The sequence below is a fragment of the Rhinatrema bivittatum genome, chromosome 4 (assembly GCF_901001135.1).
Source record: "Rhinatrema bivittatum chromosome 4, aRhiBiv1.1, whole genome shotgun sequence".
NCBI lineage: Eukaryota > Metazoa > Chordata > Amphibia > Gymnophiona > Rhinatrematidae > Rhinatrema > Rhinatrema bivittatum.
The window spans coordinates 436,933,078-436,958,154 of NC_042618.1; the positions used below are offsets into that span (position 1 = coordinate 436,933,078).

Consider the following 25,077-nt stretch of genomic DNA (forward strand, 5'->3'; position numbering starts at 1 on the left):
GGAGAATCCCATCTGCAGAATCTAATAATAGTAGAGAAATAGTGGATGCCCTGCAAGTAGCTTTGTTCAAACAAATGGTTATGGAACCCACAAGAGAAGGAGCAATACTTGACTTAGTGCTCACTAATGGAGATAACATCTCTGATGTCCAAGTGGGCGCCCACCTCAGCACCAGTGATCACCAAACGGTATGGTTTAATATCATAAAAAAGATACGGAAAAGAAGCACAAAAACCCGAGTTCTGCAGTTCAAAAACACAAACTTTGATGAAATGGGGAAGTACCTGGAGGAAGAACTAAAAGGCTGGGAGAATGTGAGAGATATGGATCAACAGTGGACCAATCTAAAAGGAGCAATTGCCAAGTCAACTAATCTATATGTTAGAAAAGTAAAGAAAAGCAAAAGAAAAATGAAACCTATCTGGTTCTCAAAGGAGGTGGCTGACAAAATAAAGGCTAAAAGAACAGCATTCAAGAAATACAAAAGATCCCAAAGAGAGGAACACAAAGAAGAATATCAGGTAGAACTGAGGGAGACGAAGAAATTAATCAAGAGAGCAAAAAGTCAAGCAGAAGAGAGTATTGCCAAGGAGGTAAAGAGAGGTGACAAAACATTTTTCAGATACATCAGTGAAAAGAGAAAAGTTCAAAGTAGTATAGTGAAATTGAAAGGTGGAAAGGATCAATGTGTGGAGAGAGACGAAGAAATGACAGAAATATTAAACGAATACTTCTGTTCTGTGTTCACGAAGGAGGACCCTGGAGAAGGACCGTCCCTAGTTAACAAGATACAGGAGGGGAGTGGAGTAGATGTAACTCCATTTACAGTAGAAAATGTATGGGAAGAGCTGGGGAAACAAAGTAGACAAAGCCATGGGACCTGATGAGGTTCATCCCAGGATACTGAGGGAGCTCAGAGATGTGCTGGCGGGTCCACTGTGTGACCTGTTCAATAGATCCCTAGAAACGGGAGTGGTGCCGAGTGATTGGAGAAGAGCTGTGGTGGTTCCGCTTCACAAGAGTGGGAACAAAGAGGAGGCTGGTAACTACAGACCGGTTAGCCTCACTTCGGTGGTGGGAAAAGTAATGGAGACACTGTTGAAAGAGAGAATAGTGAACTATCTACAGTCGGGAGAATTGCTGGACCAGAGGCAGCATGGATTCACCAGGGGAAGATCCTGTCAGACAAATCTGATTGACTTTTTTGACTGGGTAACCAAGGAATTGGATCAAGGAAGAGCGCTCGATGTCATCTACTTGGATTTCAGCAAAGCTTTTGATACGGTCCCGCACATGAGACTGGTGAATAAAATGAGAAGCTTAGGAGTGAGTGCCGAGGTGGTGACTTGGATTGCAAACTGGTTGACGGACAGAAGACAATGTGTGATGGTAAATGGAGCTCTCTCTGAAGAGAGGGAGGTTTTAAGTGGTGTACCACAAGGATTGGTGTTGGGACCGGTCCTGTTCAATATATTTGTGAGCGACATTGCGGACGGGATAGAAGGTAAGGTTTGTCTTTTTGCGGATGACACTAAGATCTGCAACAGAGTGGACACGCTGGAAGGAGTGGAGAGAATGAGACGGGATTTAAGGAAGCTGGAAGAGTGGTCGAAGATATGGCAGCTGAGATTCAATGCCAAGAAGTGCTGAGTCATGCATATGGGGAGTGGAAATCCGAATGAACTATATTCGCTGGGGGGAGAAGGGCTGATGTGCACGGAGCAGGAGAGAGACCTTGGGGTGATAGTGTCTAATGATATGAAGTCTGCGAAACAATGCGACAAGGCGATAGCAAAAGCCAGAAGAATGCTGGGCTGCATAGAGAGAGGAATATAGAGTAAGAAAAGGGAAGTGATTATCCCCTTGTACAGGTCCTTGGTGAGGCCTCACCTGGAGTACTGTGTTCAGTTCTGGAGACTGTATCTACAAAGAGACAAGGACAAGATGGAAGCGGTACAGAGAAGGGCGACCAGGAAGGTGGAGGTTCTTCATCGGATGACATACGAGGAGAGATTGAACAATCTAAATATGTACTCCCTGGAGGAAAGGAGGAGCAGGGGTGATATGATTCAGACTTTCAGATACTTGAAAAACTTTAATGATCCGAAGACAACGACAAACCTTTTCCGTCGGAAAAAAATCAGCAGAACCAGAGGTCACGAGCTGAGGCTTCAGGGAGGAAGACTAAGAACCAATGTCAGGAAGTATTTCTTCACGGAAAGGGTGGTGGATGCCTGGAATGCCCTTCCGGAGGAAGTGGTGAAGTCTAAAACTGTGAACGACTTCAAAGGGGCGTGGGATAAAAACTGTGGATCCATCAAGTCTAGAGGGCGTGAATAAAGAGGAGGCATTCAAATACTGCACAGAGCGGCAGTAGCCACAGAGGCATTCACGGAGCGGGATGCCAGTGGCCAGTAGTTGGTGTTCCACCTTCACAGAGCGGAAGGATGGAGGGCTGCTATCTCAAAAAATAAAAAAGGGCTGGGTAAGAGTATGGGGTAAGGGTGTGGCCTGCTTGTTACAGCGGTTGCTACCCCTAATTGAGCTGGACGTTCACTTGGATGCAGATACGGCGCTGCTCTCTAAATTGGTGGTGGGGTGGAGGGGAATTAGGGCTGGAGGGTACTGGAAGCCAATAGTAACAGGTGGGAGAGGAAAAAAAGGGGAAAAAAAATGGATAAAGTGCATAGCTTGCTGGGCAGACTAGATGGGCCATTTGGTCTTCTTCTGCCGTCATTTCTATGTTTCCTCTGATACCTGCTGACTCTTGGTTCTGACCTGATAATTGATGTAGGCCCCCGTCGTCACAATCTGAACTTATCTGGAGCACATGAGCCTCTAATTGTTCGGCGAACTACAAGCACACTAGCCAAACTGCCTGTGCTTCTAATCAGTTGATGCTTCAATGCCGCACCTCGGCATTCCAGCAACCTTGCGCCATCAAGTCTTGACAGTGAGCCCCCAACCCAGAAAGCTAGCATCTGGTCATAAGCATCAACCAATCCGGAGTCTCCATTCCTGAGCTTTTCCGCCTGCAACCACCACTTCAATAAAGTCCCCACCTCCCATGGTAGGAGAAGCCTCACCGCATAGTCCTGAGACTGCAGGCTCCATCAGGAAAGCAACGTGCATTGAAAAGGTTGCATAGGTGCCCTTGCCCAGGGAACTACTTCCAATGCATCAATCATGAATCCCAGGGCCTGTAGATAAGACCTCACTTCTGACAAATGTCTGTCAGGGTTTGGACTCTTGCAATCAACTTTTGGATTTGATTCTCTGGCAGAAATACTTTGCCCTGCTTCATATCAAAACGAATGCCGAGATACTCCAGTGTCTGAGACTGCTGCAAACTGTTCTTGGCTCGAATCAACCAGTCGTCCAGATACGGTTGAACCAAAATGCCATCCTTGCACAAGGCTGCTACTTACCAAGCCCATAATCTTGGAGGAGGTCCTGAGCGCAGTGGCCAGCCCAAAAGGCAAAGCCTAAAACTGGTAATGGTGACTTAGAATGACAAACCGTAGGAACAGTTTATGCAGATATGCCTCAGTCAGATCCAAAAATGTAAGGAATTCCTCTGATTGTATAACCATTGACTGAGTGCACCATTTCCAAATGATGATAGACTCCCTTGAGATCCAGGATGGGCCCAAAATACCCTTCTTTCTTAGGTACAATAAAATAAATGGAATAGCGATCTGTATTTTGCTGAGATTCAGGAATGGGGATCATGACTGCCAGGTCTAACAAACTTTGCAATGTAGTTTCCACTGGGCAAGGGCACATTTGCGGGGGCAGGGGGGAGAGTTGCATAGAGATATAAAAGCATCCTGAGGAATGCGAAGAAATTCTAGAGCACAGCCATCCCAAACCACTTTGAAGACCCATTGAGCCGATGTAATATGGAGCCTCCTGTGATAAAAGAGAGATAGACACCCACCTATCTCCTGCACAGACAGGTGAGCCCACAAATCTTCATTGACAAGATTGAGGTGCTTCACTTCCAGAGCCTGTATCCTTTCAAGGCCTCCTGGGGTAAAAGGACTGAGACCTACCCAAAGGGATGGGATCTCTGGGAAGAAGCTCCTCTATAAGGACAAAATCACCAGTAGAGTCAAGAGCAGCCACCTGCCCAAAAAGTCCGAGAAACTGGCTTCTCATCCTCTGGCAAGTGAGGGACCTCGGCTTCCCCTCCAATCTACTTGCCATCTTTAGCAACTCACTGCCAAACAGAAGTGAACCTTTTAAGGGCAGCTTGGTGAGATTGGACTTAGAAATAGTGTCTGCTGACCAAATGCACAGCCACAATTGCCGCCTAGCTGCTATAATAGAAGCAACGCCTCTGGCAGCTATGCAAACCAAGTCACAGTCTGCATCAGCTAAGAAGATAGCCCTTGATTGTATCATACCTCCATTACACAAAACAGTGCTGCCAGTGTCTTGAGAAAGATGCAAGACAGCTCAAGCTACCAGGGCACAACAATAAGCAATTTGCAAATTCATCACCACTCTTTCAAAGTCTTGCTTAAGGATAGCCTCAATCCTCCTATACCAAACATCCTTAAGAGCTGCTTCTCCTTCCACCGAGATGGTAGTTCGGTTAATGACAGCACACACCAAAGCATCTACCTTAAGAAACACAACTGCTCTCTGGCCTGCGGAGCAAAGGAGTAGAAACCCACCAAGGCTTACCCCCCTTTAAAGATCACCTCTGGCACACTCTATTCAAGGTCAATCATCTCTTGAATCACATGGAAGGGAAAGAAACATGAAGCCTTGCACAGGGTGACCAATATGGGGTCCTTTTTCTGCACACCTGAAGAGTCACCCTCAACCACTCCGAGGGTCTTCAAAGTCTAAGAGATCAGGTTCCACAACTCACCTCTGTGAAATAAACGGAGAAGAGTCTTATGTGGCACCAAATCTGGTGGAATCTCCCCTTCTCAATAGAGGAGCTACAACAGTCATCAGTGTCATCTTGATCCACATCCTTTTGAACATTTTCAGGACGTGCTGAGCCACAGCATTAGTCTGTTGTGGCAAACAAACACAGGGGAACTCTGAGGGCGTGAACCTAAAGGAACAGGTATCGCCAACCCAGACAGATGCCCCTGTAGAAAGGTCTGTAGTCCCTGGAAGAATTCCACCCAGGAAAAAGGAAGATGGCTCAATGCCGGGCCCCATAGGCCCGAACCTGACATCCTAAGAAGGAGTCTCCCCTGAAAACAACTCAGCAAGTGGATCAACCAAAGGAGGGGGGATACCTCCAACGTGTTGCCTCTGCTCTCACTGCCTTCAAATCGTGGGGATGGACCAGTATCAGCAAAATCAGTAGAAGGCAAACTCCTACAAGCACCCAGGCAGTGCTGACACAGGCTTGCAGAAAGCTCTGGCATTATCACCCTGATGTGGCATGTAGCACAAATAGCTAAGCGCTTAGACTTCTTTGTCTGCTGGTGCCATGCTTGATATAAGCTCAACACACATGTACAGACATGCGCCCAGACTATATACACAAAAATGCGTGCCCAGAAAAAAAAGACGCTCAACAACTTGCGTCCAATAGGAGACGTGAATCTAGACATACAAGGCGGCGGGCAGGTGCGCACTGGCAACACATACAAAAATGCGCAAATGAATTGTCGTGGCCTACCACGTACTAGGAAGGAGAAGCCTGAGAGCAGAGTCTAGCCAAAAGGCTGCTCAACCCACCGTGCCTGAGCTGCCTCCACACCTCATAGAACTCCCCCGAGAAGTGAATGGGAGAAGCCGAACACTGAGGAGAAAGACCTTGTAGGAAGAATCCTCACTTAAAACAGTTCCTCTTTTTTTCTTTTATATATGAAGTAAAAACTTTTACCTGAGCTCTGCCGGGTCCCGGCTACAGGGGGAGAGGGGGAAAGCCTTCACATATGAGCATCTCTTGGCCTGGAACCCATAGATTTATTTTTTTTTAAGTCTATGCCAACCAAGGCTACTGGACTAAAGGCTCTCTACTGAGGGAGGGAACGAACGGTATCACCTCAGGCATCAAACTGTGCTATATAATCATTGACTCGTCTTCTAGTTTTCTTCTTCATTTTTTAATAGGCAATCCCTAATAGGGAAATGCACCTCCACCATCTGTGGGAGACGGAGAATACTGGCGAGCTAATGTCGAGGCGGGACTATATATCCGTCACGTCAGTTTCTTACTCCATCTCCATCTACTGGCAGAAGTTCATAACTAACCTATTGTCAGTGATTGGCCTGCCTGAATGCAGAGGAAGGAACAATATTTAAATGCAATGCTTACTTTCATTGCTTGGTCAAGCAGTTTATGCTTTTCTTGCAGCATTTCACCCAATGTTATATATAAGCATTGAATGACAGCAGTTATTGATCACAATGCCTTTCCAGTCTTCCCATTTTCCCCTCCCGCTGAAATACCACATATTAAAGTTAGAACTTCAGCTTTACCCTCACTTCTCCACTTATCCTTTTTGCTTATCCCATGCCTTATTGAATTCCAAGTATGTTTCTACCTATCTTCTCTTCTGTGACAAAATATTCTCTTATGTTACATCTACCTCCCTTCTGCCATATACTATGACCCTTTGGTTCTAAAGCATCCACGCCACTGAAAAATATTTGTGGTAGCATGGCATTACTATACCTTGTTTTATCCAATTTACTTTGTCAATTCAAATAATTTATGCTATACAGGCCTCAGGAAGGGAACATTCTGAATAAATCTCAACCAAGCATTGATATACTATAAATGCTCAGCAGTTTGTACACAATATTTGCATTTACATATAACCTGAAACAGCACATTCAATATGCTATTACAGATTCAAAATAAGTACAATTTTCACCTTCTTCATTATCACTGTATTCCTCAGAATCAGTATTCCCATTCTGTTTGGCGTCATCTTCTGTTGAAGAAACTGTTGGAGGCATAGAAGACAATCCCTCTGGACCTGGTTCTAGCAGTTTTGCAAGTTTTTTCTCATATACCTTCCGTGTACTTGCTATAACAAGACAGAATGGTAAATATATTTATATTTTTTAAAAAAAATCAGTAGGTGCATCTAGGAGCACTATCATTAGGAATACCAACAAACAAGTATAATTTACCACAGTGCTTAGCAACAGACACATTTAAAAAAATAAAATGACCAGCATTGAAAGCAGATACATATTAGAAGAGAACAATTTCTTGGGAAACCTTTCTTGCCGTGTAATGTTTATACTTCAAATATCTATGATCCTGAGTTTTTATAAATCTGGCAAATATGTTGGCCATTTACCTCTATTATTGGGTAGTGGCTTCAATTGTTTGTTTGTTTTTATATACCGACGTTCATAGGAAACATCACATCGGTTTATAATATAAGTCAAAAACACAATTAAGGTACACATAAGATACAATATTATAATCATAAATCATAAGATACCTAAAATTTATACTACAACATCTAAATAACAAGCAATCATATTTCACAAATGTTGATGTCAAACTGTTTTGCTGAAAGACACTGGTTTCTGACTAGGTCTTATTTATCTCAAAGAAACATATTTAGCAAACTTTATAGACTAAGACATGCTTAAAGTGTAAGATAGGTGTAGGTACTTTGGGTCATTCTCCTTCTGTTCATGTGATTGGTTTTTGGAGAAAAAAAAAGTGTTTATATGGGTAGGTCTATTGCTCTACCACCTAAATTTACAGCAGAATCCGTTTTGTTTGGAAAACTGTTGTATACCCTATTTGGAAATAAGCTCAAAAAGAAGAAAGTAGGTCATACCTGATAATTTCCTTGAGTCCAGTTGAATGGGTTATGCATATGTGCTGATCTCAGCCTGACAGTAAAATCTGTAACAATCTAACTGTGGCAAAATAAAACCATATCTTATATTTTTTCTCTTTTTGAATTCACAGGGCAGGTCTAAACATTAGCTGGATACCACATATCCAGCGGCACGGCTGCACTGCTGAATATCCCGATTAAAGGGTCGATACTGTAAGGCTGCGGTAGAAACAGTGCGGCAGTGTCAGGCGCACCCTTCCTCCCCGCACGCACAGTTCTCTTGACCTAGCGCCTGATACTCTCTTCTAATTGCATGCAAATGCATGCCGCGGCTGTGAAGCGTTAGGGAAGGGTTATGCCCGCGCAACCCATTTTACTGTATAGGCGCTTAATACAGCGCCTATACAGTAACCTGGGTGCGCTGGTACCTGTCATTTCAAATGTCATTTGAAATGACAGGCACCAGGAAGTGTAAAAAACAAAAATTTTTAAATACCTGTCGGAGGGCCGCGTGGATCCAGGCGGTTGGCGGGCGGGATCCGGGGGGCGGGTGGTCGCGTGTTAAAATCTAGGCCGCGGGCAGGTGGGCGCGCGTTAGTTTCAGACGGCCGGCGGCGGGAGCCGGGTGGTCGCGTGTTAAATCTAGGCCGGGTTGCACAGACGCGCATTCATCCAGGCGGAGGAGCCTGGATGAATGAATGCGCGCCTGTGCGACCCCTGCGATTCGGCGCTCAAGGCAGTCACATGCCGTGACGTCGGGCGTCGTGACGTCACGCCTTGAGCGCCGAATCGCAGGGGGTCGCACAGGCGCGCATTCATCCAGGCTCCTCCGCCTGGATGAATGCGCGTCTGTGCGACCCGGCCTAGATTTAACACGCGACCACCCGGCTCCCGCCGCCGCCCGCCTGAAACTAACGCGCGTCCACCCGCCCCCGCCGCCGCCTGGAACAGGCGCCCACCCGCCCGCGGCCTAGATTTAACACCCGGCTCCTGCCGCCGCCCGCCGGCCACCTGGACCCACGCGGCCCTCCGACAGGTATTTAAAAATTTTTATTTTTTTTCTGACAGGTTTTATGTGTCCCACAGCATTACATTTTCTCGATCATCTCTGTATCGCTTTTTTTTTTTATTGTGTTTTATTGTGTTTGAGTATCTTAAGCGGTGTCGATGGATTTGTTACTAGACTCACAGTCCTAACTCCTACTAGGGGGAGGCGGTAAACTAACACGTTAAGGCCGCGGCAAAACAGCGGGTTACTAAGGAGATAATATCAGCGCCCGTTACAGTATCGGAGGGGAATAGCTAATTCCTTCATTATACAGCTAATTCGTTCATTTACAGGGTTATATGTCTATTTTACGAAGCGCTAAGGACGCGTGAAACTGGAGACTGTATCGCTGGATCGCCTTACTCGTCTGTATTGTGCGCTCCCAGCACGTTACAGACGGGAAATCTTCAACCGCACGTTACTGTATCGACCCATCAGTTAGCCGGATATGGGTATCCGGCTAACTTAACTAGCCGCTCAGTGGCTGAATATTTATTTACCCCAATGAGTTTTACTCCCTTCAAAGAACATAACACCTGGATGAAAAGGATAAAGGGTTTACCTATTAATCCATCTCTAACACAATAGTTGCCACTTGCAACCTTCAAGGAATTAAGTGCCAATCCCTGAGAGAGTCTTTCCTGCCAAAACTCCAGAACAGAAGCTTTCTGGGGACATAATTACTTGGTGCATCACTGTAGGCCAAGGAAGTTGAAACATTTCTGGCTTTCAGAAAAGTATTCACTACATTCTAGGAAAAGCCTCTTAACTAAATTAGCCCTATCAAGGGCCAAATCATAAGATAAAACTGATCTGGATTGAACCCCAAGGAAGCAGATCCCTTTGTTGAGGAAGGCACAATGGATTGCCAGGAAACAATCATGCTAGATCCTTACACCATCGATACCTTGCCCAATCTGGAGCCACTAAAATTACTAGACCCAAACGTCCCAAAATCTTTTGAATCACTCTTCCCATTAAGAGACAAGCAGGAAATATGTAAAAGAACTGCCTCTGTCAGCCAATCTTGAACATGGAGGAGCATCTTTCTCTTCTTCTACTATAAAACCTGTTTACCTGCTTATTCTTAAAGGTTGTCTATCATATCTATCTGTGGAATACCCCACCTGGAAATTATCAGGTCACATGCTACCAGAGACAATGACCACTCTCCTGGGTCCCACTGCATATAAACTAAAAGTCTGGTTGAATACTCTCCACTCCTGCTATATGAGAGGCCAATAGCTAGCTCTGATGTTTTCTACCTACCTAAGCAATGTTGAGATTACTTACCTGATAATCTCCTTTTCCTTAGTGTAGACAGATGGACTCAGAACGAATGGGATAGTATCCGTGTGCTAGCAGTTGGAGACGGATCTGACGTCAGCACGGGGTATATATATCCCCACAGGAAGCGTAGCAACTCAGTAATCTTCCTTGCAAAAGCTGTTATGGATGTGTGTACTGACGCTCAGTGAAAAGTGAAACATGATTCCCCATACCGATTGACAGTGGCTGGAGACCGCCAGCATTCACAACCGGAAGGCGTTGACACCTGGTAGAGTGTATGCTCTTATGTAAACAAATGCCATGGCTTACCTTGAATCAGTGAAACCCATGTACACAGGCAGCTGGGTGGGATGCTGAGTCGATCTGTCTACACTAAGGAAAAGGAGATTATCAGGTAAGTAATCTCAACATTTCCTGGTGTGTAGCCAGATGGACTCAGAACGAATGGGATGTACAAAAGCTTTACTCCCAGCCTGGGCGGGAGGCTGCCTGAGGCCCATGTAGGACTGCCCTTGCAAATGCCGAGTCCTCCCTGGCCTGGACATCCAGACGGTAGAACCTGGAGAAGGTATTGGAGGGAGGACCACGTCGCCGCTTTACAGATTTCTGCAGGCGACAGCATCCGGGATTCTGCCCAAGATGCCGCTTGTGCTCTGGTAGAATGAGCCTTGACTTGTAGAGGCGGAGACTTCCCAGCCTCCACGTAAGCTGCTCTGATAACTTCTTTAATCCAGCGGGCGATGGTGGGCCGCGAGGCCGCTTCACCTTGCTTCCTCCCGCTGTGCAGGACGAACAGATGGTCCCGTCTTTCGTAGTTCTTGTGTCACTTCCAGATATCTGGGCAGCAATCTGCCAATGTCGAGATGGCGTAATAAACGCCCTTCTTCAGATTTCTTCAAACCCGTCGTGGTAGGCAAGGATATGGTTTGGTTAAGATGAAACTGTGAAACCACTTTAGGTAGAAAGGAGGGAACCGTACGAAGATGGATAGCCTCAGGAGTGATTCTGAGAAAGGGATCACGGCAGGTCAGTGCTTGTAGCTCAGAGATGCGGTGTGCCGAACATACCACCAGTAGGAACACCATCTTCAAGGTTAGAGAACGGAGAGATAGTCCCCGAAGGGGTCTGAAGGTGGATCCCGCGAGGAAATCCAAAACAAGATTGAGGTTCCATAAGGGCACAGGCCACTTTAGTGGCGGACGAATATGCTTGACTCCCTGCAGGAAGCGAGAAACATCTGGGTGCTTGGCAATGGTCTTGCCATCCCTCCTGGGACCATAGCAAGACAGCGCAGCCACCTGAACTTTGATGGAGCTGAGGGAGAGACCCTTCTGAAGTCCATCTTGCAGGAAATCCAACACAATAGGGATTGTGGTCGCATGTGGATTGGTGCAGTGAGTGTCGCACCATGCTTCAAATACTCTCCAGATCCTTACGTAGGTGAGGGATGTGGAAAACTTACGAGCTCGGAGAAGTGTATCTATCACGGGCTCCGAGTAATCTCTTTTCTTCAGTCTAGCCCTCTCAATGGCCAGATCGTAAGAGAGAATTGAGCTGGATCCTCGTGGAGGATGGGACCTTGATGTAGAAGGTCCCGGAGAGGAGGCAGGGGAAGAGGCTCCCCTGCCAGTTGTCTTCTCATGTCTGCGTACCAGGGTCTTCTTGGCCAGTCTGGTGCCACTAGAAGAACTAGGCCCCGGTGTTTCTGAATCTTGTGGATGATGGCGCCCAGCAGAGGCCAAGGAGGAAAGGCGTATAGCAGAGTCCCTGGAGGCCATGGCTGGACCAGGGCATTGATTCCGTGCGAGAACGGGTCGCGCTTGCGGCTGAAGTATCTGGGTACTTGAGCATTGGACTTGTCCGCCAGTAAATCCATGTCCGGAATCCCCCCGTGATCCACAATCATCTGGAAGGCTGTGGGTGACAGCTGCCACTCTCCCGGATTTAGGCTTTCTCTGCTGAGGAAGTCTGCTGTGGTATTGTCCTTCCCGGCAATGTGGACGGTGGAGATGTCCTGCAGATTCGCCTCTGCCCAAGCCATCAGTGGAGCGATCTCCAGAGATACTTGTCGGCTTCTGGTTCCGCCCTGTCGGTTGATGTATGCCACCGTGGTGGCGTTGTTGGACATCACTCTGACTGCTCTGTTCTTCAGTCTGTGCGCAAACCGATGGCATGTCAATCGGACTGCCCGGGCCTCTAGACGGTTGATGTTCCACGCTGACTCTTCTCCGTTCCACTGCCCTTGTGCGGTGAGTTCTTCGCAGTGTGCTCCCCAGCCGCTCAGGCTGGCATCTGTGGTGAGCAAGATCCACGTGGGTGAGGACATCTTCGACCCCCTGCTCATGTGGTTGGACTGCAACCACCACCGCAACTGGGTCCGCACTCTGGCTGGCAGATGAAGGCGCGTGGAATAGTTCCGTAGACGGGGGCTCCAGCGAGAGAGCAGGGAGTGTTGTAGAGATCTCATATGGGCCCTCGCCCAAGGCACCACTTCCAGGGTGGATGCCATGAGACCAAGAACCTGCAGATAATCCCAGGCTATGGGCCAACTGGCTCCCATCAAATACTGGATACGCTGCCAAAGTTTCAACTGTCTCTTGGTAGTGAGACTGACTGTCTGCCCGGGTGTCGAACTGTACTCCCAGGTATTCCAGAGACTGGGAAGGCTGTAGGCAGCTCTTGCTGAGGTTGATTACCCAGCCCAAGCTTTCCAGAAGGGCGATCACCCTGTCGGTTGTCCGAAGGCTCTCCTCTCGAGATTTCGCCCTGATCAGCCAGTCGTCTAGATAGGGATGGACCAAAATTCCTTCCCGCCTGAGTGCCGCTGCTACCACTACGACCACCTTGGTGAATGTCCGTGGTGACGTGGCCAACCCGAAGGGCAGAGCCCGAAACTGGAAGTGGCGTCCTAGAACCTTGAAGCGTAGGTAGCGCTGATGATCCGGATGGATCGGTATATGCAGGTATGCCTCTGACAGGTCTAATGCCGTGAGGAATTCTCCTGGCTGTACTGCGGCCTTGACGGAGCGCAGAGTCTCCATGCGAAACCTCGGGACCCTTAAATAATTGCCCCCTCCTTCCCCCTGTAAATAGCCTCCCTTTTTTATACCCCCCCACCCCTTTCCGCAATATGCAACTCTTCTGATTCCTCCACTAAGACTTCCCCGGAATAGCTATTCTCCTCTCCCTGCCCCTTTTTAAACAGTTGCCCCCCCTCCCTCCCCCCTGTAAATAGCCACCCATCTTACCTCCCCGCACCCTAGTTCGTTGTAAATAGCTCCTCTTACCCTGCCCCCATTTTATCTAATTTTAACTATTGCCTCGGGCTCCCCGTTAGAGCCCTCTCTACTCTTGTTTTTGCTGGTTATCCACCCCCACATCCCTGTTCTATGTATTTTCTACCTGCTGTTATAATGTAAACCGACATGATGTGTATTTTAATGTCGGTATAGAAAAACTGTTAAATAAATAAATAAGTATTGATTGACTGACTTGAGGTCCAGAACTGGCCGAAAGGTGCCCCCTTTCTTGGGTACCATGAAATAAATGGAATAGTGTCCAGAATTCACTTCCCAGGCAGGTACTGGGATGATGGCTTTCAAGGACAGGAGCCTCGCCAGGGTAGCTTCCAATGCTGCCTTTTTGTGTATGGGACAGGACGATTCCACAAACTTGTCCGGAGGGAGGTGATGAAAGTCCAGATAATAACCCTCACGGATAATGGCGAGGACCCACTGGTCTGACGTGATCTCGACCCATCTGGGGTAGAAGAGGGTTAACCTGCCCCCTATGGCTCCGTCCCCCAGATGAATCCGCGGATTCTCATTGGGAGGCGCAGCCGGGACCCGAGCCCGGGCCTGCTCCCCTCTTGCGCTGCTTGGTCCGAAAGGACTGATTCCTGGCCTGAGGACGTGGTGCCTGGTAGCGACCCCTGTAAGGAACAAAGCGCTGGGAACTTCTGCCCCTGGAGGGCCTTGGAAAGGCGCGCTGGCCCCTTCTGAACCGATCTTCCGGCAGTCTGGGCACAGGAGAGGCACCCCATGTACTGGCCAGTTTATCAAGGTCGCTACCAAATAGGAAAGAGCCCTTAAAGGGCAATCTGGTGAGGCGTGTTTTGGAAGGCGCACCAGCTGACCATCTTCGGATCCAGAGCTGCCTCCTGGCAGCTACGGAGGATGAAATTCCCTTAGCTGTTGTCCGGACCAGGTCAGATGCAGCATCCGTGAGGAACGAAAGAGCTGACTCCATGTCTGCTGCTGGAGCGTTGTTCCTAACCTGTGACAAACAGGCACGCGTCACCACTGTGCAGCAGGTCGCGATCCGCAAAGATAGAGCGGCCACCTCAAAGGTCTGTTTCAGAATGGCGTCCAGTCGCCGGTCATGAGGCTCCTTGAGGGCCGTCCCCCCTTTAACTGGAATGGTAGTGTGCTTGACCACAGCGCTAATCAAGGCGTCCACCTGAGGGCACGCCAGCAGGTCCTGGATAGCCGGTGCCAATTGGTACATGCCCGTCAGGGCCCGGCCCCCTTTGAAGGAAGCCGCTGGTGCCGCCCATTCTAAATCTATCAGTTGTTGTGCCGCCTGCAAGAATGGAAAATGGCGGGCTGTAGGACGAAGACCTTCCAACAGGGGGTTCTGCGCAGAGGGTACCGAAGCACTGGGACCTGTAATATCCAACTCCGCCAGACACTGAGACACCAGGTCGGAGAGATCCTCCTTAGGGAAGAACCGCCTCATGGTTCTATATGGCTCAATCCCTGGGGGAAGTTCCCCCTCGTCCGGGAGTTCGGACTCGTCCGGTGAAACCTCCTGGTCTGATTGATCCGGACTGTCCAGCGGCAGGAGGTCCCGCTCACGATAAGGGCGTGAGGGTCCAGGAACAGGATCCGCAGGAGCCGCCACCGCAGCAGCAGCCGCCGCAGTCGCAGCCACCGCAGGAATAACAGGAACAGCAGGAACCGCAGGGCCTGGACGGGAAGCCGTTTGCATCTGTACAAAGGCATGAATCCCCTTAAAGAGATCCACCCAGGAAATTGAAGCAGCCTCTAATCTCCGGGGTACAAGATCCCCCGGAATCCCCGATTGGTCGAGACTGCCCCCTAAATCCGGGGTAGCCCCTGGGGAACTATCAACAAATCGTGGCTGAGACCGGTCCTGGCCTGAGGGTCCCACGGCCTCCTCACATTGGGCACATAGGGAGTCTGGCTCATCACTGCGCGTGGCTCTAAGCTGGCATGCAGAGCAGAGGCCAAGGGCTTTAATACCTGAGGCAGGCGGCGCTGCCGCTGAAGACGCTGCTGCGTTCTGATCCATTGAAAAATATGCGCTGAATGCTAATACAACAAGCGCGCAATAATAATAATATGCGGCAGCAATAGGCGCTTAATAAAACAGGCGCACAATAATAATAATATGCGGCAGCAATAGGCGCTTAATATAACAGGCGCACAATAATAATAATATGCGGCAGCAATAGGCGCTTAATACAACAGGCGCACAATAATAATATGCGGCAGCAATAGGTGCTCAATACAATAGGCGCACAATAACAACAATATGCGGCAGCAATATGCGCTGAACACAACAGGCGCACAATAATAATAATATGCGGCAGCAATAGGTGCTCAATACAATAGGCGCACAATAACAACAATATGCGGCAGCAATAGGTGCTCAATACAATAGGCGCACAATAACAACAATATGCGGCAGCAATATGCGCTGAATACAACAGGCGCACAATAATAATAATATGTTCCCAGCAATAGGCGGCCAAGAAAACGGCTCAATTGTATGCAATATGCACTCAGCAATATGCAGTTAGCAATACCCGCTCAATGGCTTTCAAATAGGCTCTCAGCAATAAGTGGTCAGTAATACACGCTCTATGGCATTCAATAGGCTCTCAGCAATATGCGGTTAGCAATACACGCTTAATGGCATTCAATAGGCTCTCAGCAATATGCGGTTAGCAATACACGCTCAGTGGCTTTCAATATGCTCTCAGCAACAGGCGGTTTAGCAATACACGCTCAGTGGCATTCAATATGCTCTCAGCAACAGGCGGTTTAGCAACACACGCTCAGTGGCAGTCCATAGGCTCACAACAGTAAGCTGTTAGCAATACACGCTCAGTGGCATTCAATATGCTTTCATTAACAGGTGGTTAGTAATACACGCTCGGTGCATATGCTCACAACAATAAGGCAATATACGCACAAGGAGGAATAGAGCCGCGCCTATTACGGGCTCTCAATACCTGAACAAGGCCCCAAAATGGCGTCCTCCACGGCGTGCCACGCCGCCGATCCTCTGCTCCTCGGAGACCAGAAATAAGAAATGTACGCCTTACCTGATCCTCGGCGCTTCCCGGCTGGAACCCGGGCGGTCTCTGGCTGCGGGGGGGAGAGGGCAAGTACCTTCACCACCGTGTTTGAGGATATGCACCCGCTGCCTCATCCACGCCGGGACCGAGGCACCTCGAAGCCTCACCCGAACCTCGCCCGGGGGCTGTGTCCCTGCCACGATTCGGCCGGACCGAGGACTTACACCTCCGGGGTGATCACGGAAATCACCCCCGGAAACTCAACTAGGGGAGGGACCTTAGGGTATCACCGCAGGAGTGCGGGGCTCGATGCTATAGAAGTTTTAGTAAGTAGAAAAAGAAAAGAAAAGTAGATTTGGAAAACACGCTCAGCTAGCGTGCAGGCTCTCCAAACTGCTTTGGAGACAGAAATTACTGAGTTGCTACGCTTCCTGTGGGGATATATATACCCCGTGCTGACGTCAGATCCGTCTCCAACTGCTAGCACGCGGATACTATCCCATTCGTTCTGAGTCCATCTGGCTACACGCCAGGAAATATTGCCATTTCTTCCACCACCTGCCAACATTTGGTGCCATTCTGATGATTCGCATATGTGCTCAGAAATTATTCTGACTGCTTGGCTCCTCACAAGTGGGCTAAACTGCAGCAGAGGTAGCCAGTCTATATCTGAACAATTAATGGACTTCCTATGACCAACGTCCTTGAGCGACTTGTCCTTGATAATGAGCCCCCATCCTGCCAGGTTGGCATCTGCTGTCACTGTCACACAGACCAGGAGTTCAAGTTCCACTATCAATTCTTTGGATTCAGCCACTATCTCAAGCTTATTCTGGAGTTCATCAGCACAGTCAGCTGCATAGGAGTAATCTCGAGATTACAGATCCCATTTGGACAGCAACAACTTCTGAAGAGGTCTCATGTGAGCCCTTACTCTGAAAACTAGATCTAAAGACACAGCCATGGAACCTATGAGTTGAAGATAACTCCTCACCATCTGCCTCTGGGCATATAACAATGAAAGGATTTGCCAATGTAGCTTCCAAACTCTTTCTCCATCAGACATACTCAACCTGCCCTTGTGTCGAACAGGGGTCCCAGATACTCCAGGGGTTCAAACTGCTCTTGAAACAGTTGACTACCCAACCTAGCTCCTGCAAAAACTGTACTGTTGTGGGTGCTCACAAGCGTTTTTGACATGTCACACGAAGTGAGTACTCCATTGCCTCAAGTAAAAACTTAGAATGTGAGCCCTTTGGGGACAGAAAAGTAAACACAGTACTTGAACGTAATCTGCTTTGAAGTACTTAAAAGCAATATATACAAAAATTAGAGTTTCCTTAATTTTTTTGATCATAGGTAGCCTTTAACAAGTAGAACATTGTAAGCATGATATCTATGCTTCAGTGTTGGACTTGTTTTCTTAGACACCCAGTTGCTGTTAAAGATGCTGAGCTACAAGGCTATAGAACAGATATAAGGCCAATTGACATTCCAACTAACTGCGAGCCACAGATATTTACATATGAGGCAAGGATAATTAGAATGAAGACGAGCAAATCCATATGGCCATGTAGATTATTTATAATAGAAACAATTATAGAAATTGACAGTTATGTAACCTAATTTGAGGATAAAAATGTACAAGTAAAAATTCTATATAAAGCTGTCTATCAATACAATTATTTGAGAGGGTGTTAATGTTGATGCCTTGCATGGCACACTGCTTCGCCATAAGGTACCTAATTTAATATTTATATTATTTTATAGTATTTAATATAACATTTCTCTACAGCTGTTGGCTCAAAGCCAACATATTTTCAGAGAACTCCAACAGATAGAGACCCAGATAGGATCTGGAAGAGACTGTCTGCTTGGCTGATCTGTTTAAAGGAGAGGGGCACAAGTCTTTCCCTTAACTTCTTCCTCTCCACTGCCAACTGGCTTTCTCTCTACTCTAGAAGGAAACCCTTTGTTTTTTGTCCTGCTAGGCTAAAAGCTGGAGAAAACTTCATAGTTAAATCCTTAGGATAAGATTTAAAATGTATCATATAATTTACAGTTTAAGATATATAAGTATGTCATCCTTATGAGACTAGGATGCACACAATTTACTTGGTTCGAACAGACTAGGACATATGCAGTTTACTGGGATCTAAAAGAAAGTTATTCTGTGATTATTAACTAGGAGGGTCAAGATAAGAATAGATCAAGAAAAGAGTCAGATAACTGCAGTACTTGTCAGTGTGAATGTATTTTTAATGGAGAAATTACTTACCTGATAATTTCGTTTTCCTTAGTGTATACAGATGGACTCAGGACCAATGGGTATAGTGTGCTCCTGAAAGCAGTTTGAGACGGATCGGATTTCAATCTGACATCAGCCCTACTACATATATACCCCTGCAGGACGCCATGCTCCCCAGTATTCTCTTTGAAAAGCAATTGTGGATATATGTGTGACTGAATAACTTGATTAACTTTGAATAACTTGCAAAACTTGGTGAACTTGAACTGGTTGATGTGGTTATAGCTGGAGACTGCCAGTGCACTCAACCGAGAAATGCCAACACCCGGTATGTTCGGGTGTCCTAATTAGAGGGAAGCTTGGCTTACCCGTGTTTGCCTTGCTCTCGGGGATTGCCCCCGAGGTTTCCGTGAATACTGTGTCCTCCCGAGCCTGAACATCCAGGCGGTAGAACCTATAGAAGGTGTGGATAGAGGACCATGTCGCTGCCCAACAGACCTCGGCGGGTGACATCCACTTTGTTTCCGCCCAGGACACTGCCTGGGCTCTAGTGGAATGGGCCTCGACTTGTAGAGGTGGAGGCTTGCCTGCCTCTACATAGGCCGCCTTGATTATTTCTTTGATCCAGCGGGCTATGGTTGCCCGCAAGGCCGCTTCCCCTTGTTTCTTCCAGCTGTGAAGGACGAATAGGTGTGGTCCGTCTTTCGTACAGATTCCGTCCTTTCCAGGTATCAGACTAGGAGTCTGCCGACATTAAGGTGGTGAAGGCAGTGAGATTCTTCAGAGTCCTTATGCTCGTCTGGCGATGGCAGCGAGATGGTTTGGTTTAGGTGGAAGTGAGAAACCACTTTTGGGAGAAAAGAGGAGACCGTGCGTAGCTGTATGGATCCCGGTGTAAACCTGAGGAATGGTTCTCGACAGGACAGTGTTTGAAGCTCGGAGATACGACGGGCCGAACAGACTGCCACTAAAAATGCAGTCTCCAATGTTAGTAGTCGGAGGGACAGACCGTGGATGGTCTGAAGGAGGTTCCCGCTAGGAAGTCTAGGACTAGATTGAGATTCCATAGAGGCACAGCCACTTTAGGGGTGGTTGGATCTGTTTAACCCCTTTCAGGAAGCGGGAGATGTCCGGGTGAGGCTAGGCTGCCGCCCTCCATCTTGGCTCTGTAGCATGCCAACGCGGCCACCTGCACCTTGATGGAGTTGAGACACAACCCCTTCTGTAAGCAGTTCTGCTGGAATTCCAGAATCATGGGGATTTTGACTGTCCGTGAGAGGATGTCGCGGTCTTCACACCAGGCTTCGAATATTCTCCATATCCTTAAGTATGTTAGAGTTGTGGAAAACTTGCGTGCTCGGAGCAGGGTGTCAATCACTGCCCCCGAGTATCCGCTCTTCTTCAGGCGAGTCCTCTCAATGGCCAGACCATAAGAGAATAGAGTTGGGTCTTCGTGGAGGATCGGGGCTTGCTGAAGCAGATCCCTGTGCGGAGGTAGAGGGCTCCCTGTCAGTAGTCTTCGCATGTCTGCATACCACGGCCTTCTTGGCCAGTCCGAGGCCACTAGAAATACTGGTCCCCTGTGGTGTTCTATCTTGTGGATGATCCTGCCCAGTAGCAGCCATGGAGGGAAGGCGTATAGCAGGATTTTCTGTGCCCACGCCTGGACGAGGGCATCGAACCCTTGGGATTGTGGTTCTCGTCTGCGACTGAAGAAGTTGGGAACTTGTGTGTTGGACCAGGTTGCCAGGAGGTCCATGACTGGTGTTCCCCAGTGGTTTACTATCAACTGGAAGGCTGTGGCCGACAGCCTCCATTCCCCTGGGTCTAGACTTTCTCTGCTGAGGTAGTCCGCAGTGACGCTGTCTTTTCCCGCAATGTGGGTGGCTGAGATCTCTCGTAGATTTGATTCTGCCCACAACATTAGGGGGTCTATTTCCAGGGACATCAGTTGGCTCCTGGTTCCTCCCTGGCGGTTGATGTAGGCCACTGTTGTGGCGTTGTCTGACATGATTCTGACCAATTCGCCCCGGAGTCTGTGACTGAACCATAGGCAGGCTAGTCTGACTGCCCGTGCTTCCAGTCGGTTGATGTTCCATCCGATTCTTCCTTGTCCCATTGTCCCTGGGCGGTCAGTTCCTGGCAGTGGGCTCCCCACCCTCATAGGCTTGCATCCGTGGTGAAAAGGGTCCAGTTTGGTGGGGATAGCCTTACTCCCTTGCTCAGATGGTCTTCTTTTAGCCACCACTGTAGCTGGGTTCGAACTTCCTCCGGGAGCCGGAGACGGACAAAGTAGTTCTGGGGCATCTGATTCCATCGTGAAAGTAGGAAACGCTGTAGGGGCTGCATGTGAGCTCTTGCCCATGGGATCACTTCCAGTGTGGATGACATGAGGCCAAGGACTTGGAGGTAGTCCCACACCTTGGGGCGAAGACTGCTTAACAGGTTTCGCAATTGGTTCATCAGTTTGTTCTCCTTGTAGGAGTTAGGATGACCTTGTCTTGTCTGGTGTCGAACCGGACTCCCAGGTATTCCAGAGATTAGGAGGGCTGCAGACAGCTCTTGTTCGTGTTGACCACCCACCTCAGGTACTCCAATAGAGTTTTGACTCTGGTGGTCGCCTGATGAATTTCCTCTGGGGATTTTGCCCTGATCAGCCAATCGTCCAGATATGGGTGTACGAGGATTACTTCTTTCCTCAGCGTCGCCGCCACTACCACCATGATTTTGGTGAATGTTCGGGGCGCTGTGGTTAGCCCGAAGGATAGTGCCCGGAACTGATAGTGGTGGTCAAGGATTATGAAGCGCAGAAAACGCTGATGCTTGTGGTGGACCAGGATGTGCAGGTAGGCTTCGGACAGATCCAGGGATGTGAAGAATTCTCCCGGCTGTATCGCCCTTATGACTGAGCGTAGGGTTTCCATGCGGAAGCGAGGGACTCTCAGGTGACTGCTGACGGATTTGAGGTCCAGGATGGGTCGGAACGTACCCTCTTTTTTTGGGACGATAAAATAGATGGGCACCGGCGTTATGGCCTTTAAGGCAAGCAATTTGGTCAGCGTGATTTCCATTGCCATCCTCTTGGAGGGGTCATGGCAGGGAGATTTCACAAATTTGTCCGGAGGGAAGTCCAGAGAAAATCCCTCTCGAATGATGGTTAGGACCCACTTGTCCGAAGTTCTCTCGACCCATCTTTGGTAGAATAGGGCAAGCCTGCCCCCCCTATGGCTTCTTCCTGTGGATGGGCCGGCTGATTTTCATTGCAGGGTGCGGCTGGGGCCTGGACCAGAGCCAGCTCCCCTTTTGTTGTGCTTGTTCTGAAAGGACTGGCCCCTGCCTGCGGGGCGAAATGCTTGATATGTACTCTTGTACGGTTTGAAGTGCTGTGATCCCCTGCCCTTAGATGTTTGGGGAGAGGGGCGCTGGCTTCTCTTGTTCTTCGGTAGCTGCGGTAGTGGGGATTCGCCCCATTTGTCGGCCAACTTCTCCAGTTCACTTCCGAACAGGAGGATTCCCTTAAAGGGCATTCTCGTGAGTCTCATCTTGGACGTCGCATCGGCTGACCAGCTTCGGAGCCAGAGTTGTCTTCTGGCTGCCACAACGGACGAAACGCCCCTGGCTGCAGAGCGTACCAGGTCGGAGATCGCATCCGTGAGGAATGATACTGCTGTTCTAGTGCTTCAATGGGTGTGGGGGCGCATGTCAACATGGCACAGCAGGCTGCGATTTGTAGTGACATAGCTGAAACGTCGAATGACTGAGGATGGTTTCCAGATGTCTGTCCTGGGTATCCTTGAGTGCCGCTCCTCCCTCGACTGGGATGGTAGTGCGCTTTGCAACCGCGCAGACCATGGCATCTCCTTTGGAGAATGCCAGGAGATCTTTGGCAGCAGGGTCCAGGGGCTTCATGGCTGCCAGGGTCCGCCCCCCTTTGAACGTGGCCTCCGGAAACTCCCATTCCAGGTCAATCAGCTGCTGGTAGGCTTGTAGCAAAGGAAAATGGCGGGAGGTTTGGCGGGATCCCTCTAGGAGGGGGTTCGTCATAGGTTCCCCTGTGGCACTTGTACCTGGGATAGCGAGCTCTTTCAAGCTGTGTGCCATGAGGTCTGAAAGCTCATCTTTGGCGAAGAACCGCCTCATGGTTCGGTAAGGTTCCGTTCCTGGAGGGATTTCTCCATCCTCCAGTGAGTCTTGATCCTCGTCAGAATTGTCAGTGTCTCCAATGCTGGGGGCTTTTGGGCAGGCGAGGCTGTGGCATCGGGGGCGCCGGTTGCATGTGGACAAAAGGTATGTAGGCCTTTGAAGAATTCTACCCAGGAGAAAGATGCTGAGTCTAAATTGAGAGGCGCTGCATCCCTGGGGAGCCCCGTTTGAAGGAGGAACCCCGGCTGGGGTAGCAAGGTCTGGTGTAGTGTCGGTGGATCCGGATCCCAGTACCAGCTGGGGAGGACCTTGGGCTGGATCACCCAGGGCCTCCTCGCACTCTATACACAAGGCTGTAGCCTCTTCTTGCTGCGCAGCTCTAATGTGGCATGCTGGGCAGAGGCCCTGAGCCTTGAGCTTCTTGTCCGGTTGTGCCATGGCTTGTGCGCGTAGGATTGCAGAAACCTCCGGTTTGTGCGTTCAAGATTACGCCGGGAGGCTTAGTTGTGCGCTCCAGGTGCGCCTAATTTGTGCGTGTAGGTCGAATGCGAGCACCGCAGTGCGTACAGGGGTTACTTATGTGCCCGGCACAGTAAGCGTGTGGCTGTGAGCTGGGCGCCCTCATACGTGTCGCTGTGCGCATTACACTTATGCATGCGCCGGTGTGTGCACAAGAGATTGTGCACACGGTTCGAATCGGCGGACAGGGCAGTGATCAGGCGAAAAAGGCGACCACCTCGAAGGGTCTCCATGTGGGAGGACCACATGGACCATCCTTGTATCAGACTGGGGTCTAGCCGGTATCGTTCCAGGCGGAGTCCAGCTGCGGGGGGGGGGGGGGGGGGGGGGGGGGGGGGTGGGAGGTAGTACCTTCACCGCCTCACTCGAAGTTGCCCCCTGCCTCTCAGCTGCGCCCGATGTCGGGGGCTAAGTCCCGCCAGGAACCGGCTGCCGGACAGAGTGCTTACCTCTGAGGGAATCGAGGAAATCACCTCAGGAATTCTCAACTGGGAGAGGGACCCGTAGGTATCACCGCAGGAGAGCAGGGCTCGTCTGTAGAGGTAAGATTGCTTCTTGTTTGGATTTCTTTGGATAGAATACTCTAACACTATGCAAGCGTGTAGAGTCCCGAACTGCTATGGAGACGGAAAATACTGAGGGTATAATCCCCTGCAGGACACCATGCTCCTCAGTATTTTCCATCTCCATAGCAGTTCGGGACTCTATACACGCTTGCACAGCGTTAGGGTACAGTGTGCTATCAGGAGCACACTATACCCATTGGTCCTGAGTCCATCTGCTACATGCTAGGAAATGATGTATTTTAAAGAGTGACTTTCTTTGTGTGTCGTGCATTATGAGTTAATATGTGAATAAAATGAATTGGTTTTGAAGAATCAGTTTTAATACTTTATTTTATTTATTTATTTATAGATTCTTTTATACCGAGGTACGTATGGTTATACATCACTTCGGTTTACAGGGAAACAATAAATTAGCAACAGGCTTTACATATAACGGTTTAAACAGTAGAACAAATATCAGAAACAGGCTTTACATTTAACAGTAACAGGCTTTACAAATAATAAAATAACAGAATTCAAGGGAAATATGCTAACTTCATTAACTATAATAACAATAATATATTAATCTTCAAGAGTTACGTAGGAACAATAAACTGTCAAAGGCAAAGTTCTATGTCACATTAGCGTCCATATACAGAATTTGAATGACAGGGGAGGGGTAAAAATCAATGAATTATGCGAAAAAACAAATAGTGAGAGTAAGAACATGGAGCAGGTAAGGGATAATAGGGAATAAGAGAAAAAATGGGATTGCTGAATTTTAGGATAGATAGAAATCATTGATAGAAGGCTTGTTCAAACAACCATGTTTTAAGGGTTTTGTTTGAAAGTTTTGTGACAGGATTCAAGACGCAGGTCCAACGGCATGTTGTTCCAGATTTTGATACCATCTATGGAGAATGAGCGGTCTCTGGTGGATACATGTTTAATGTGTTTTAGAGGATGAGCAGTTAGTTTCGCTTGGTGAATAGTTCTAATTGGTCTGTTGGAAGTGTGAAAAATAAACTGATCAGAAAAACCATTGCATCTCTTGGTTGTGAATGGATTTGTGGATGAGAGAGAGAACTTTAAATGTAATCCTGTAGGATACGGGCAGCCAATGTAGGAACATGAGTGCTGGTGTAATGTGTTCATGTCGTCGAGTGTTC

The 25,077-nt window shown here is 48.5% G+C and overlaps 1 protein-coding gene across 8 annotated transcripts in view; it reads right to left on the reverse strand.

Annotated features, from left to right (window-relative positions):
• Window positions 1-25,077, reverse strand: part of TMPO (thymopoietin) — a 195,562-nt gene that overhangs the window by 108,074 nt on the left and 62,411 nt on the right. For all 8 annotated transcript variants that reach the window (XR_003856674.1, XM_029601549.1, XM_029601550.1 and 5 more), the window contains exon 3: window positions 6,858-7,013. Coding sequence is in view for 7 of the 8 variants with exons in the window: in XM_029601549.1 (XP_029457409.1) it covers window positions 6,858-7,013 (156 nt within the window). In the remaining variant the exon portion in view is untranslated. The remainder of the gene's footprint in view (window positions 1-6,857; window positions 7,014-25,077) is intronic.